The 13,539-nt window shown below is 46.3% G+C and overlaps 1 protein-coding gene across 4 annotated transcripts in view; it reads left to right on the top strand.

Annotated features, from left to right (window-relative positions):
• The window catches only part of cdh16 (cadherin 16, KSP-cadherin), a 91,741-nt gene that overhangs the window by 17,716 nt on the left and 60,486 nt on the right, over positions 1 to 13,539 (top strand). For all 4 annotated transcript variants that reach the window (XM_073070457.1, XM_073070456.1, XM_073070458.1 and 1 more), the window contains exon 6: positions 5,260 to 5,418. In XM_073070457.1, the coding sequence (XP_072926558.1) occupies positions 5,260 to 5,418 (159 nt within the window). The remainder of the gene's footprint in view (positions 1 to 5,259; positions 5,419 to 13,539) is intronic.

Genomic DNA, 13,539 nt, shown 5'->3' with positions numbered 1-13,539 from the left:
TCTGAGTGCATCCCATTTGTCTGTGTTTGTCCCAAATTCCCCAAAACCATCCCTGTCCATGTATCTGCCTAAGTGTCGTTTAGACATTGTGATTACACTCACTTCTACCACTTCTTTTGCTAGCTCATTCCACACACATCAGTGTCTGTGAAAAAACTTGCCACTTTCGACCTTTCCCCACCAATACCCTCTAATTTTAGACTCCCGTACCCTGGGGGTGGTTGGGTGGAGATATGGCTCTCCCAAAGGAGGTGTAAGGTGCTCCTTCCCTCCGCAAGCCTTCAGGCCACTCTGGGGCAAGTTCTTATCCCCCGATCAGGGTCACATGAAGCCATGGGAGTGGGTGGTGGATGGTCGTTTGAGCGGCCGGTGCAAATCACAAGTCTTGGTCTTTGAATTGAATTGACTTTATTACTTACAGGAGGAGTAAAAGTCTTTGTTACATCTGTGTCTAAATGTGCAATGTGCAAGTTATAGTAATTTGTAATAAATAGTTTGTGCAACTGGACAGTCAATACAGGGTAAAAAAACAGTTGTATCGGTGTGAATTAATCAGTCTGATGGCCTGGTGGAAGCAGCTGTCCCAGGGCCTGTTGGTCCTGGCTTTTATGCTGCGATACCGTTTCCTGGATGGTAGTAGCTGGAACGGTTTGTGGTTGTGGTGATTTGGGTCCCCAATAATCCTTTGGGCACTTTTTATACACCTGTCTTTGTAAATGTCCTGAAAAGTGAGAAGTTCACTTCTCTAGATGAGCTGGGCTGTCCGCACCAGTCTCTGCAGAGTCCTGCGATTGATGGAATTACAGTTCCCATAGCAGGCAGTGATGCAGCCAGTCAGGATGCTCTCAATTGTTCCCCTGTAGAAAGTGCTTAGGATCTGGGGGGCCCATACTAAACTTCTTCAACCGTCTGAGATAAAAGAGGTGCTGTTGTGCTTTTTTCACCACACAGCTGGTACAGACCACGTGAGACCCTCGGTATTGTTTATGCCAAGGAACTTAAAGTTGTTCACCCCCTCAACCCCAGGTCCATTGATGTCTATAGGGGTTAGACTGTCTTCATTCCTCCTGTAGTCCACAACCAGCTCCTTTGTTTTAGCAACCACTGTTTTGTTTTGGTTATGTGACCACTGACTCCAGGCAGACAATCTCTGAAGAGTTTTGATAATGGTTGGGGTCACCCATCTTGTAAAGACACGGCCCAGCAGAAGGCAATAGCAAACCACTTCTGTAGAAAAATTTGCCAAGAACAATCATGATCATGGAAAGACTGTGACTGCCACGTCATACAACACGACACATCATGAATAAATGAAGCCTAGGAAAAAGACAGTGATCATCCAGCTTGTGTGTGCTTAGGTTTAGGGTGGAACATCCACCTTGTGTGTTATTGTTTAGGGTGGTGTAGTGTACTGGTTAGCGTAACATGTTACAGTACCGGCTGTAAGATCAGGGTTCAATTCCCAGCACTGTCTGTGAGGAATTTGTACGTTTTTCCCATTGGCTGTGTAGGTTTCCTGTGAGTGCTCCGATTTCATCAGGGTGCTCCGATTTTGTCAGGGTGCTCTGGTTTCCTGTGGGTGCTCTGATTTCGTCAGTGTGCTCTGGTTTCCTGTGGGTGCCCCAGTTTCATCAGGGTGCTCTGGTTTCCTGTGGGTGCTCCGATTTCATCAGGGTGCTCTGATTTCGTCAGGGTGCTCTGGTTTCCTGTGGGTGCTCCGATTTCATCAGGGTGCTCCGATTTTGTCAGGGTGCTCTGGTTTCCTGTGGGTGCTCTGATTTCGTCAGTGTGCTCTGGTTTCCTGTGGGTGCCCCAGTTTCATCAGGGTGCTCTGGTTTCCTGTGGGTGCTCTGATTTCGTCAGTGTGCTCTGGTTTCCCGTGGGTGCCCCAGTTTCGTCAGGGTGCTCTGGTTTCCTGTGGGTGCTCCGATTTCATCAGGGTGCTCCGATTTCGTCAGGGTGCTTTGGTTTCCTGTGGGTGCTCTGATTTCGTCAGTGTGCTCCGATTTCATCAGGGTGCTCCGATTTTGTCAGGGTGCTCTGGTTTCCTGTGGGTGCTCTGATTTCGTCAGTGTGCTCTGGTTTCCTGTGGGTGCCCCAGTTTCATCAGGGTGCTCTGGTTTCCTGTGGGTGCTCCGATTTCATCAGGGTGCTCTGATTTCGTCAGGGTGCTCTGGTTTCCTGTGGGTGCTCCGATTTCATCAGGGTGCTCCGATTTTGTCAGGGTGCTCTGGTTTCCTGTGGGTGCTCTGATTTCGTCAGTGTGCTCTGGTTTCCCGTGGGTGCCCCAGTTTCGTCAGGGTGCTCTGGTTTCCTGTGGGTGCTCCGATTTCATCAGGGTGCTCTGATTTCGTCAGGGTGCTTTGGTTTCCTGTGGGTGCTCCGATTTCATCAGGGTGCTCTGGTTTCCTATGGGTGCTCCAATTTCATCAGGGTGCTCTGGTTTCCTGTGGGTGCTCTGGTTTCCTCTGGGTGCTCTGGTTTCGTCAGGGTGCTCTGGTTTCCTGTGGGTGCTCCGATTTCATCAGGGTGCTCTGGTTTCCTGTGGGTGCTCTGGTTTCCTGTGGATGTTCTGGTTTTGTCAGGGTGCTCTGGTTTCCTGTGGGTGCTATGATTTCGTCAGGGTGCTCTGGTTTCCTGTGGGTGCTCCGATTTCATCAGGGTGCTCTGGTTTGCTGTGGATGTTCTGGTTTCGTCAGGGTGCTCTGGTTTGCTGTGGATGTTCTGGTTTCGTCAGGGTGCTCTGGTTTCCTGTGGGTGCTCTGGTTTCATGTGGGTGTTATTAGTTTCCTCCCACATTCCAAAGACGTGTGGGTTAGGGTTGGTGAGCTGTGGGCTTGCTATGTTGCTGTCAGAAGCATGGCAATGCTTGTGGGCTGCCCCCAGCACATCCTTAGACAAGCTGAGTCTCTAGTGAAAGTCTAGACTGTACAGATTTCTGTAGGAAAACCTCATGTCCCAAGAAATCAATCTGCTGAACCTTCAGTCCTCATAGTTTCAATGTAGAATTTATTTTCATTTGCCATTCGTGGAGTGGGGCCCACACTGTGCTGTACTGTTGTATGTTCTATGTTCTGTGTTCTATGAAGTCAATATTGCCATGGTGTTCAGCTGATAGTGTGGGCCCAGCTGATAGCTGTTGTTGGATCCGGTGATATTAAACCAGAGGTTCTTTGGAACTCAAGACTGAGAAATAAAACTTGGTGATTATGGCTATTTTACAAGAACAAAGACTGGACAAGGGAAAAAAGATAAAAGCAATCGTGGTTGTCTCATACTCAAGACCAGAGATAACAAAATTCCAGTGATAACAATTAACCTACAGGACTGTGCAGAAGTCTACGGCACTATATATATATACTGAAGCTAGGGTGCCTAAAGTCGTTTGCACAGTAAATGTCATAATTTTATACATTGCACTGTACTGCTGCCGCAAAAAAATTCATGACATAATATGAGTGATGATAAACCTGATTCTGATCTGGGTCTCTTTTGTGGACTGAGAATGGGAGGGCTGCTGGGAGAGGGGAGGGGAATCATTGCTGGGAAAAGGGAAAGGGAGTGGGAAGGGAGCAGGAAGCACCAGAAAGACATTCTGTAATGAGCAATGAACCAATTGTTTGGAATCAAATGGCCTTGCCTGGTGTCTCAGGACTGGGTGTGACTGCACCCATGCCAACCCCTACCCCTGGCACTTTGTCTCTGCCACTTGTCCCATACCCCTCCCATGGCACTCCCAACATCCTTTGCTCCTGTCAGATTTACAGACTCACTCTCCGCTCCACGTTGACAAATAGTACTGTACCGTGAAAAAGCCTTAGGCATCCTAGCTACATATACGTGCCTAAGACTTTGGCATAGTACTGTATAAAATAGCCATATTCAAACAGCGTGAAACTTGTTTTCTATCGTGGGTGAGTCTTGGACCAGAGGGCACAACGTCAGGATAGAGGGACGTCCATTTAGAACAGAGATGTTTAGCCAGATGATGATGAAGCTGCGGAATTCATTGCCACAGACGGCTGTGGATGACAAGTCGTTGGGTATATTTAAAATGTTGGTTGATCGTTTCTTGATTAGTAAGGGCATCAAAGGTTATGGGGTGAAGGCAGTTGAATGGTGTTGAGAGGGATAATATATCAGCCATGATGGAATGGTGGAGCAAACTTGATGGGCTGAATGGCCTCATTCTGCCACTATGTCTTATGGATACCTGCTGCAGAAAAATGGAGAAGCTTCTAGAAAATACCAAATCAGGTAGACTACAATTACTGGAAAATTCATTAAACAATTACAAGTGGATAGGTGAGTATATAAAAACTACAAGCAAACTTAGAAAGGTTAAACTGTAATGAAAAACACTGGATGCATAACAATTCTACCTGATCCAACACACTCGACAAATATTCTCATCCATGAAAATACACTGAATAATCAAATGAAGATTGTTGCTGGAAATCTGGGACAAAACCAGAAAATGCTGGAAACGCTCAGTGTGTCAGGTAGCATAGAGTCACAGAGCACTACAGCACAGAAGCAGGCCTTTCAGCCCATCTAGTCTGTGCCAAACTACTACTCTGCTTAGTCCCATTGACCCGCACCCCAACCATACCCCAAATTTCTCTTAAATGTTGTAATCAGACCCACATCCACTACTTCCACTGGCAGCTTGTTCCTCACTCTCACCACCCTGAGTGAACAGCTTCCACCTCATGTTCCTCTTAAATATTTCACCTTTCACCCTTAACCTATGACCTCTCGTTCTAGTCCCACCCAACCTTAGATGAAAAAGCCTGCTTGCCTTTCTATAACCGCTCATACTTTTGTATACCTCCATCAAATCTCCCCTAAATCTCCTAGACTCGAGGAAATTAAGTCCTAACCTATTCAACCCTGCCCTGTAACTCAGGTCATCAAGTCCTGGCAACATCATTGTACACTGTGCAGAGAAATAGAGATAATATTTCAGATTCAGGGTCCCTCGGTAAGACACAGAGTTGAAGATTAGAAATGGATTTAAGGAGAAGCAAGGGAAAGGCTGGAGGCAGATGTCTTCTGTTAGAAGGTCGTCTAATTTGAAACTTGACTGTCCCTCTCTCCACAGATGCTGCCTGGCCTGCTGAGTGCTTCCAGGATTTTCAGTCTTTATCTCGGATTTCCAGCTTCTGGAAGGATCTGGTTCTGGGAAGGGGAACGGGGGGGGGGGACGGCAGAGTTATTGGGTCAGATGCTGTAATCTCATGCTACCTCCTGTTGTAGGATACAGAATCGTGAGAGTTGTCGCCACTGATTTAGACGACCCCTCGACCCTCAACGGTGCACTGTACTACGAAGTCATCTCACAGGAGCCAACTCTTCCCTCCGATGACATGTTCCAGGTTGACGAGCTGACCGGAGACCTCTCATTGGCTGCGGAAGGTAGGGTCGCTACACCCGTCTCCTCATTTCCTGTTCTGATGCTGCACAGAGCGGGATGGGTTCCAACACAGGAAGCACTATTACAGGTCCTGGCCATGCCAACACTGTTGTGCTCCAATGCTTCAATGCTGACAGCAGAGGGGGTTCCTGCTGTCTCCCACTGAGCCTGACTGCTCTTGGATTCCTCTCCCAGAGTCAGAGGTGAGAGAGAGCATTACATGTTGTATTATAGTGTATTATATGGAATGCTCTGCCACAGACCGTGGTGGAGGCCAAGTCTGTGGGTATATTTAAAGCAGAAGTTGATAGATTCCTGATTGGTTGGGGCATCAAGGGATATGGTGAGAGGGAAGGTATAAGGGGCTGAATGGGATCTGGGATCAGTCATGATGAAATGGCAGAGTAGCCTCAATGGGCTGAATGGCCTAATTCTGCTTCTATGTCTTACAGTCTTATGGTATTCCTCCAGTAAAGCCCACCATTCTCCCATCTCCTTACCATCCAATCCCATTGCTTAACACCCGAAGGAATGTACATCCCTCAATGCTCTAATCCATTAGCCCATTCCTGAAAACCCAAAGACAGTCAGCCCATCTCTCAATACCCCAAGACCATGTCCATATTTCAAAGCCCTCATCTCACTGGGTCATCCTTCAATACCTAACAGCTATTGACATATCTTTCATTGCCCTTATCCTATTGGCCCATTTCTCAATACCTGGAGGCCATGTCCATTCCCTCAATGCCCCCATCTAACTGGCTCAACCTTCAATGCCTGAATTACATTAGTCCATCTCTTAAAACCTGAAGATCATTGGCTAATCTTTTAATGTCCTAATCCTGCTGGCCCATTCTCCTTTACCCAAAGATTATGTCCATTCTTTCAATGCCCCCTTTCCAATGGTCCATCTCTCAATACCTGAAGATCATGACCATCCTTTCAATGCTTCCATCTCACTGGCTTATCTTTCAATACCTGAAGACCATTGACCCATCCTTCATTACCCTAATCCTATTGGGCCATCCTTCAATGCTTTAATTCTATTTGTTCATCCCTTATTTCCCTTAGCCCATTGGTCCAACCCTTAATACCCTCAAACAATTGGCCCAACCTTCTATATCCTCAGACTATTGGCCCAACGCTCTATTCCCTCACACCATTGGCTCAGCTCTCAATATCCTTGGACCATTGGCCCAACCCTTAATACCCTCATTCCATTGGCCCTTCCCAATATCCCTAAAACTTTGGTCCATCAATACTCTCATACATCATTCTTTATTTTTTTCAATATCATAATCCCATTCCTCAATATCTAATGCCATTGGATGCCTCTAACATTCTCATTGTATAGGTCTGTTCTTCCAATAGCTTAATCCCATTGGTCCATTCCCATTGAAGCCCCTCCCTCTTAGACATAGAACATTACAGCACTGTACAGACCCTTCAGCCCACAGTGTTGTGCTGGCCTTCTAACCTACTCTTAGAGCATTCTCTTTCCTCCTACATAGCTCTCCATTTTTCTTTCATCCACGTGCTATCTGTCTCCTAAATGACTCAAATATAAAGATTTAAAGATTAGATTTTTTGTCACATGTACGTCAAAACATGCAGTGTAATGCATCATTTGTGTCAAAGCAAATCAACGAGGATTTTGCTGGGCAGCCAACAAGTGCTGTCATTTTCTTGTGCCAGTAATGCATGCTCACAACTTATGAACCCTGACCTGTATGTGTTTGGAATGTGGGAGGAAACCGGTGCACCCAGAGGAAACCCATGTGGGGACAAGTAATACCTACAAATTCCTTACAGCCAGAAGATTGGGAATTGAACCCCTATCTTCGAATCACTGGCTCTGTAAAGTCATGTGCTAATGGCTATGCCAGTGTGTCACGCTAACCGCCTCTCCCACCACCCCGGCTGAATGTTCTACACACTCACCATCCCATGTGTAAAAAACTACTTCTGACATCCCCACTAATCTTTCCTCAAATCACCTTCAAATTATTCCCCCTCATGTTAGCCACCTATGTCCTGGGAAAAGTCTCTGGCTATCCGCTGTCTGTGCCTCATCATCTTGTAAACCTATCAAGGCACCTTACATCTTCCTTTTCTCAAAGAGAAAAATCCCAAGCTCACTCAACCCTTCCTCATAAGACATGGTCCCTTGTCCAGGCAGCATCCTGGTAAATCTCCTTTGCACTGTCTCTAAAGCTTCCACATCCTTCCCATAAGGAGGTGACCAAAACAAACTCAATATTCCTACTCTTCTCCCTAACTCTTAACTTAAGTCCTTAAGATACAGGAGCAGAATAAGGCCATTTGGCCCATTGAATCTGCACCACCATTTCAACATGGCTGATCCATTTCCCTCCCAGCCCCAGTCTCCTGCCTTCTCCCCATGACCCTTCATGCTCCGACTTATCAGGAACCTATCAACCTCTGCCTTAAGTGCACCCTATAACTTGGCCTCCACAGCCGTCTGCGGCAACAAATTCCACTGATGCACCACACTCTGGCTAAAGTGGTTCCTCCTCGTCCCTCTATTCTAAGGCTGTGACTTCTGGTCCTAGACTCCCTCACCATAGGAAACATCCTCTCCACATTCACTCTGTCGAAGCCTTTCAGCATTTGATAGGTTTCAATGAGATGCCCCTCATTCTTCTGAATTCCAGTGACTAAAGGCCCAGAGCCTTCAATGGGTGCTCATATGGTAACCCTTTCATTCCCAGAATTGTTCTTGTGGACGTCCGCTGAACCCTCTCCAACATCAGCCCATTCTTTATTAGACAAGGGGCCCAAAACTGCTCACAATACTCCAAGTGAGGCCACACCAGTGCTTTATAAAGTCTCAACATTACATCCTTGCTTTTATATTCCTGTCCTCTCGAAATGAATGCTAACATTGCATTTGCCTTCTTCACTTCATTCTTGTACATTAACTCTTCCTCTGATGCGTCTGATTGTTTTGATATCTTTGGAGATAACCCAGATACTGATTGAAGAACTCCCTGCTGTTGTGATCTGCAGATTTGCTCTCAGTGGAGAGCTGAGTAAAGATTTGCCTGTGTCCATGTCCTGAGGGCGTGCTGCAGAATTAGCCCCCATGGACCTAACTCCAGCTGAGGAGACTTCTGTTTACTGCCCTTACCAAGGTCAAGCTCAGCTTATCCCATTTCCCACTGAGTGCGTACATAGGACAAGCAGCTATTGAAGGATGAACCAACATCCTCTTCACAAACCATTCCTCGACTGTCTACTTTGTGAACAAATTTTTCTCCTGATGAGAATGGTGGTTGTCCATCGTATCTGACGATGACAGGAAACCTGTGCAGGAGAGTTTTTAAAGTGGAAAAGCCATTGCACTGGGGCAATTCCACTCTCTGGATCTCGGAAGTCCAGGTCCAGTGTTATTATTACAAACTGGGGTTTGCAGTGGATGACCATGACGTCTTCTGTGCTTCGTCATGCCCTTCACTCTCCACAGGGCGTTGCAGAACCGTCTTCCTGGCCATTGGATCTCACTGTAGATCTCATCTGCCCAGTCCACTGGAGCTGTCTTCACATGTTAGGACAGGCATGTCCCTATCCCACTGGGTACGAAGCCTGCCGGCTACCCTCATCTGGTTTCTGTCAAAGCGGTGTACCGGGTGTTGTTGTCACATACAAACAGCTAGTTGAAAGCATTGGTGTGAGCTGAGTGCCCGTGGGGACCAAAGGTGAGTGAGCTGCCCCAGATTGGACACCACAAGCCCTTTCACCAGAGCTGCTAACCCCTCCCTGGACACCCCATACACCCCACTGATGAAAATAAGGCCGGTAATGCGAATTACTGGACTGTCTTTCAAAGGGCCAGTATGGATGATGGGCTGAATGGCTACTTTTAGTTCTGTAAAGAATCACAGAACATAGGACAGTACAACACAGAAATAGTCACTTTGGTCCATCTTGTCTATGCTGAGCATGGCGACATTCCAAATTAATCCCATCCTCCTGCAATTGCTGTCTGTTTGAGTATCGCTTAAACATGGCTATCATTTCTGCCTCTCCCACCATCCGTGACACCCACTATTCTGTGTGAAAAACTTGCCTCTCATATCTCTTTAAGCTTTCCACCTTTCATCTTAAACTGAAGTTCTCTGACAATTGAGATTTCCATCCTGGGGAAAAGACTCTGTCTACCTTATCTACACCTTCCTATCCATCAGTAAGGATCCTCACCATCCAGGACATGTCCTCTGCTTATTGCTGCCATCAGGGAGGAGCTACAGCAGTCCAAAGACCCACACTCAATGTTCAGGGACCAGCCTCTTCCCCTCTGCCATCAGGTTTCTGAGTATCCAAGAACACATGGATTTTACTTCGCTATTTCTCATTTGTCTGTCTATCTAAACCAGGGGTTCCCAATCTGGGGTCCATGGACCTTTTGCTTAGTGGTATTGGTCCATGGCATAAAAAAAGTTGGGAACCCCTGATTCTAAACACAAGAGATTTTGCCGATGCTGGAAATACAGAGCAACACACACAAAATGCTGGAGGAACTCAGCAGGTCAGGCAGTACCTATGGAGAACATTTCAGGCAAAGGCATTTCAACAGGAGTCCTAATGAAAGGTTGCAGCCCAAAACACTGACGTTTTTTGTGCATCTAACTCCTTTTGTAACATAGAAATGTTTGTGTGTAGCACAATACTGTTGACACCAAAATGCAAATTTCAGAACAATGTCAGTGATAATGAACCTGATTCAGATTCTACCTGACTCTCATATATTAGCTATAATTATCTGAAGTATAGATAATGGTGTGTCGGCACTCGACACACCAGAGAGAACAACACGCATTTGCCTAACCTCTCTTTATAGCCCATGCCCTCTAAACCAAGCAACATCCTAGTAAGCCTCTTCTGCACCCTCTCCAAAGCCACTACGTCCCTCCTGAACTACACACCATACTCTAAAAGCAGCCAATCCAAAGCTTTAAACAATTGCACTATGACTTGTCAGCATTTAGGAGAATGATTCTGGGAATGGAAGGTTTCATGTATGAGGAGTGCTTGACGGGTCTGATCCCTACATGCTGGAGTTTAGAAGAATGAAGGGAGAATCTCATTGAAACCCTTTGTATATTGAAAGACCTTGATAGAGTGGATGTGGAGAGAATGTTTCCTGTAGTTGGGGAGTCTAGGACCAGCGGGCACAGTCTCAGAATTGAGGGATGTCCATTTAGAACGGAAATGAGGAGGAATTTCTTTAGCCAGAGGGTGGTGAATCTGTGGAATTCATTTTCACAGAAGGCTGTGGAGGCCAAGTCATTGAGCATATTTAAAGTGAAGGCTGATAGGTTTACGGTTAGTCAGGGAATCAAAGGTTACAGGGAGAAAGCAGGAGAATGGGGTTGAGTTGGATAATAAATCAGCCATGATGGAATGGTGGACTAGACTCGATGGGCTGAATGGCCTAAATTTCTCCTATGTCATGTGGTCCTATGGTCTTATACTCAGTACCCTGAGTGTTGAAAGTATGCTGTAGACTTTCAGCCCATCTAGTAAATGGCAAACTATTATTCTGTTTAGTCCCATTGACCCACACCTGGACCATACCCCTCCATACCCTTTCTATCATGCAGTTATCAAAACTTCTCTTAAATACTACAATCAAATCCGTATTCACCACTTCCACTGGCAGCTCGTTCCACACTCTCACCACCCTCTAAGTGAAGAGGTTCCCATTAAATATTTCACTTTTTATCCTTAACCTATGACCTCTAGTTCTAGTTTCACCCAAACTCAGTGGAAGCAGCCATTTCCATCAGCTATTTCTCTGCCCACTTCAGTCTGGTCCCTTGCTAGTTTGGAGTTCGTGCTGAGGTAAAAAACCAGCTGTGGTCTCATCAAAGGGGAGAGCAGGCACAAGGTACTGGATCGTTATGTCGTTGTGAATCTTACTCATTTGTCACACGTACTGCAGCAGAACTGTGAGGATGGGAAACCACTTCTGCCCCAGGCCGTGGGACTACTGAACTCCCTGCCACAACACGGGTCTCATCACACGTGATTCACCTGTAGCATTACACTGCTTACTTTTTAACTTGTCATCAATGCATCTTATTAATCGTTAATTTATTTGTGGTAATATATGCTTTGTGTGTGAGTTATATGTACAGTGTTGTACACCTTGATCTGGAGCAGGGTTTCCCAACCTGGGGTCCATGGACACCTTGATCCATGGCATAAAAAAAGGTTGGGAACATTGTTTGGCTTGAATGACAATAAACTTGAGCTTGACTTGACATGGAAACATACAGTGAAGTGCATCGTTTGCATGAACAACCAGCACAGTTCGAGAATGTGCTGGGGGGCAGCCCACAAGTGTCACCATGATCCCAGCATCAACGTAACATGTTCACAACATACTAACCTGTCCGTCTTCAGACTGTGGGAGGAAACTGGAGCACCCGGAGAAACCCACGTGGTCAGGGGGAGAACTCCTCACAGACAGCAGCAGGGATTAAACCCCGGTCGCTGATTGCTGGTGCTGTAAAGTGTTGTGCCCCCCACCCAATACCTCAACCCTCTCTTCCTCCTCTCCTCCTTTAAACTCTATGCAGTCCCTGTGGGGTTCCACATTTCTCCAGTGCTCTAACCAGTTCTGTGAGCGATTGTTGTTTAGAGGATGTGTTGACCTTCATGGTTTGGGGGATTGAGTTCAAGAGCCGTAAGGTAGTGTCGCAGCTCTACAAACCCCCAGTTAGACCACACTTGGAATATTGTGTTTGGTCCTGGTTCAGTCTTTATCGGAAGAATGTAGAAACTTTAGAGAGGTTGCAGAGATTTACCCAGATGCTGGCTGGATTGGAGAATATGTTTTGTGTCTTGTGACCTAGGCTTTTCTCTTTGAAATGAAGAAGGATGAGAGGTGACTCGATAGAGATATACAAGATGATAAGAGCTATAGAATGGGTGCACAGCCAGACTTTCTCTCAGGGCGCAATGGCTAATACAAGAGGGCATGCTTTTAAGGTGATTGGAGAATAGGGGAATGTCGGAGGTAAGATTTTTACACAGAGAATGGTGGATGTGTGGAGCACGCTGCCAGCTTTGGTGGCAGAGGCAGATACATTAGGGACATTTCAGAAACTCTTAGATAGGAACACAGATGAAAGAAAAATGGAGGGCTATGTGTGAAGGAAGGGATAGGTTGATCTTTGAGTAGGTGAAAGGGTCAGCACAGCATTGTGGGCTGAAGGGCCTGTACTGTGCTGTGGTGTCTATGTTATGATGGTTGCTTATTCTGACATCTATCCGTTCACACGTTTTGCCTTTCAGCTCATTCCTCTGGCTGGATTTCGGGTTGTACACAAGTAGGCACATCTGTGAACAATCCCGTCTTCTTGATGAGCTTCTGCACTCTGCTGAAGTTGAGTGGAGCTTACTGTCCTGTGTGTAGGTCTGACGAGGTACAGGTACACTGAAAAACTTTGCTTTCAGCGGCTTCACAGGCAGCTCGATACAGACACACGCAGAACATGGAGAAACACGCACAAAATGCTGGGGGAGCCCAGCAGGTTGGGCAGCATCTATGGAGAAGAATAGATCATCAATATTTCAGACTTGAAACATCGACTATTTGTTCCCCTCCATAGATGCTGTCTGACCTACTGAGTTCCTCCAGCATTTTGTGCGTGCTGCTATGGATTTTCAGCATCTGGAGAATCTCACTGGAGATTACACAACACAGTGAGGAAAGAGAAACTGAGCAGAAACATAATCCTAGTGAAAAATGAGACAATTTCTCCCTGAAAGTGCAAGAGGCAGGGTTAGGATTGTGTAGGTCAGTCCTAGAACCTGATGGTTGAAGGGAAGTAGCTGTTCCTGAACCTGGTGTGGTGGGACTTCAGGCTTCTGTACCTCCCACCCGATGGTTGCAATGAGAAGGTGGCATAGCCCAGATGTTGGGGTCTTTGATGATGTACAGTGCCTTTTTGAGGCAGTGTTTGCTGGAAATGGTGCGGTAGTATAGTGGTTAGCATAATTCTTTAGAGCGCTGGTTTTCACCAATCATGGTTCAATTCCTGCTGCTTTCTGTAAGGAGTTTATCCGTTTTCCTGTGAACGGGTAGGTTTCCT

The sequence above is a fragment of the Hemitrygon akajei genome, chromosome 17, assembly GCF_048418815.1.
Source record: "Hemitrygon akajei chromosome 17, sHemAka1.3, whole genome shotgun sequence".
In the NCBI taxonomy this organism is placed as follows: Eukaryota; Metazoa; Chordata; class Chondrichthyes; order Myliobatiformes; family Dasyatidae; genus Hemitrygon; species Hemitrygon akajei.
The sequence above is the reverse complement of the archived record's forward strand: the minus strand, read 5'-3'. Positions and strand labels throughout refer to the sequence as shown.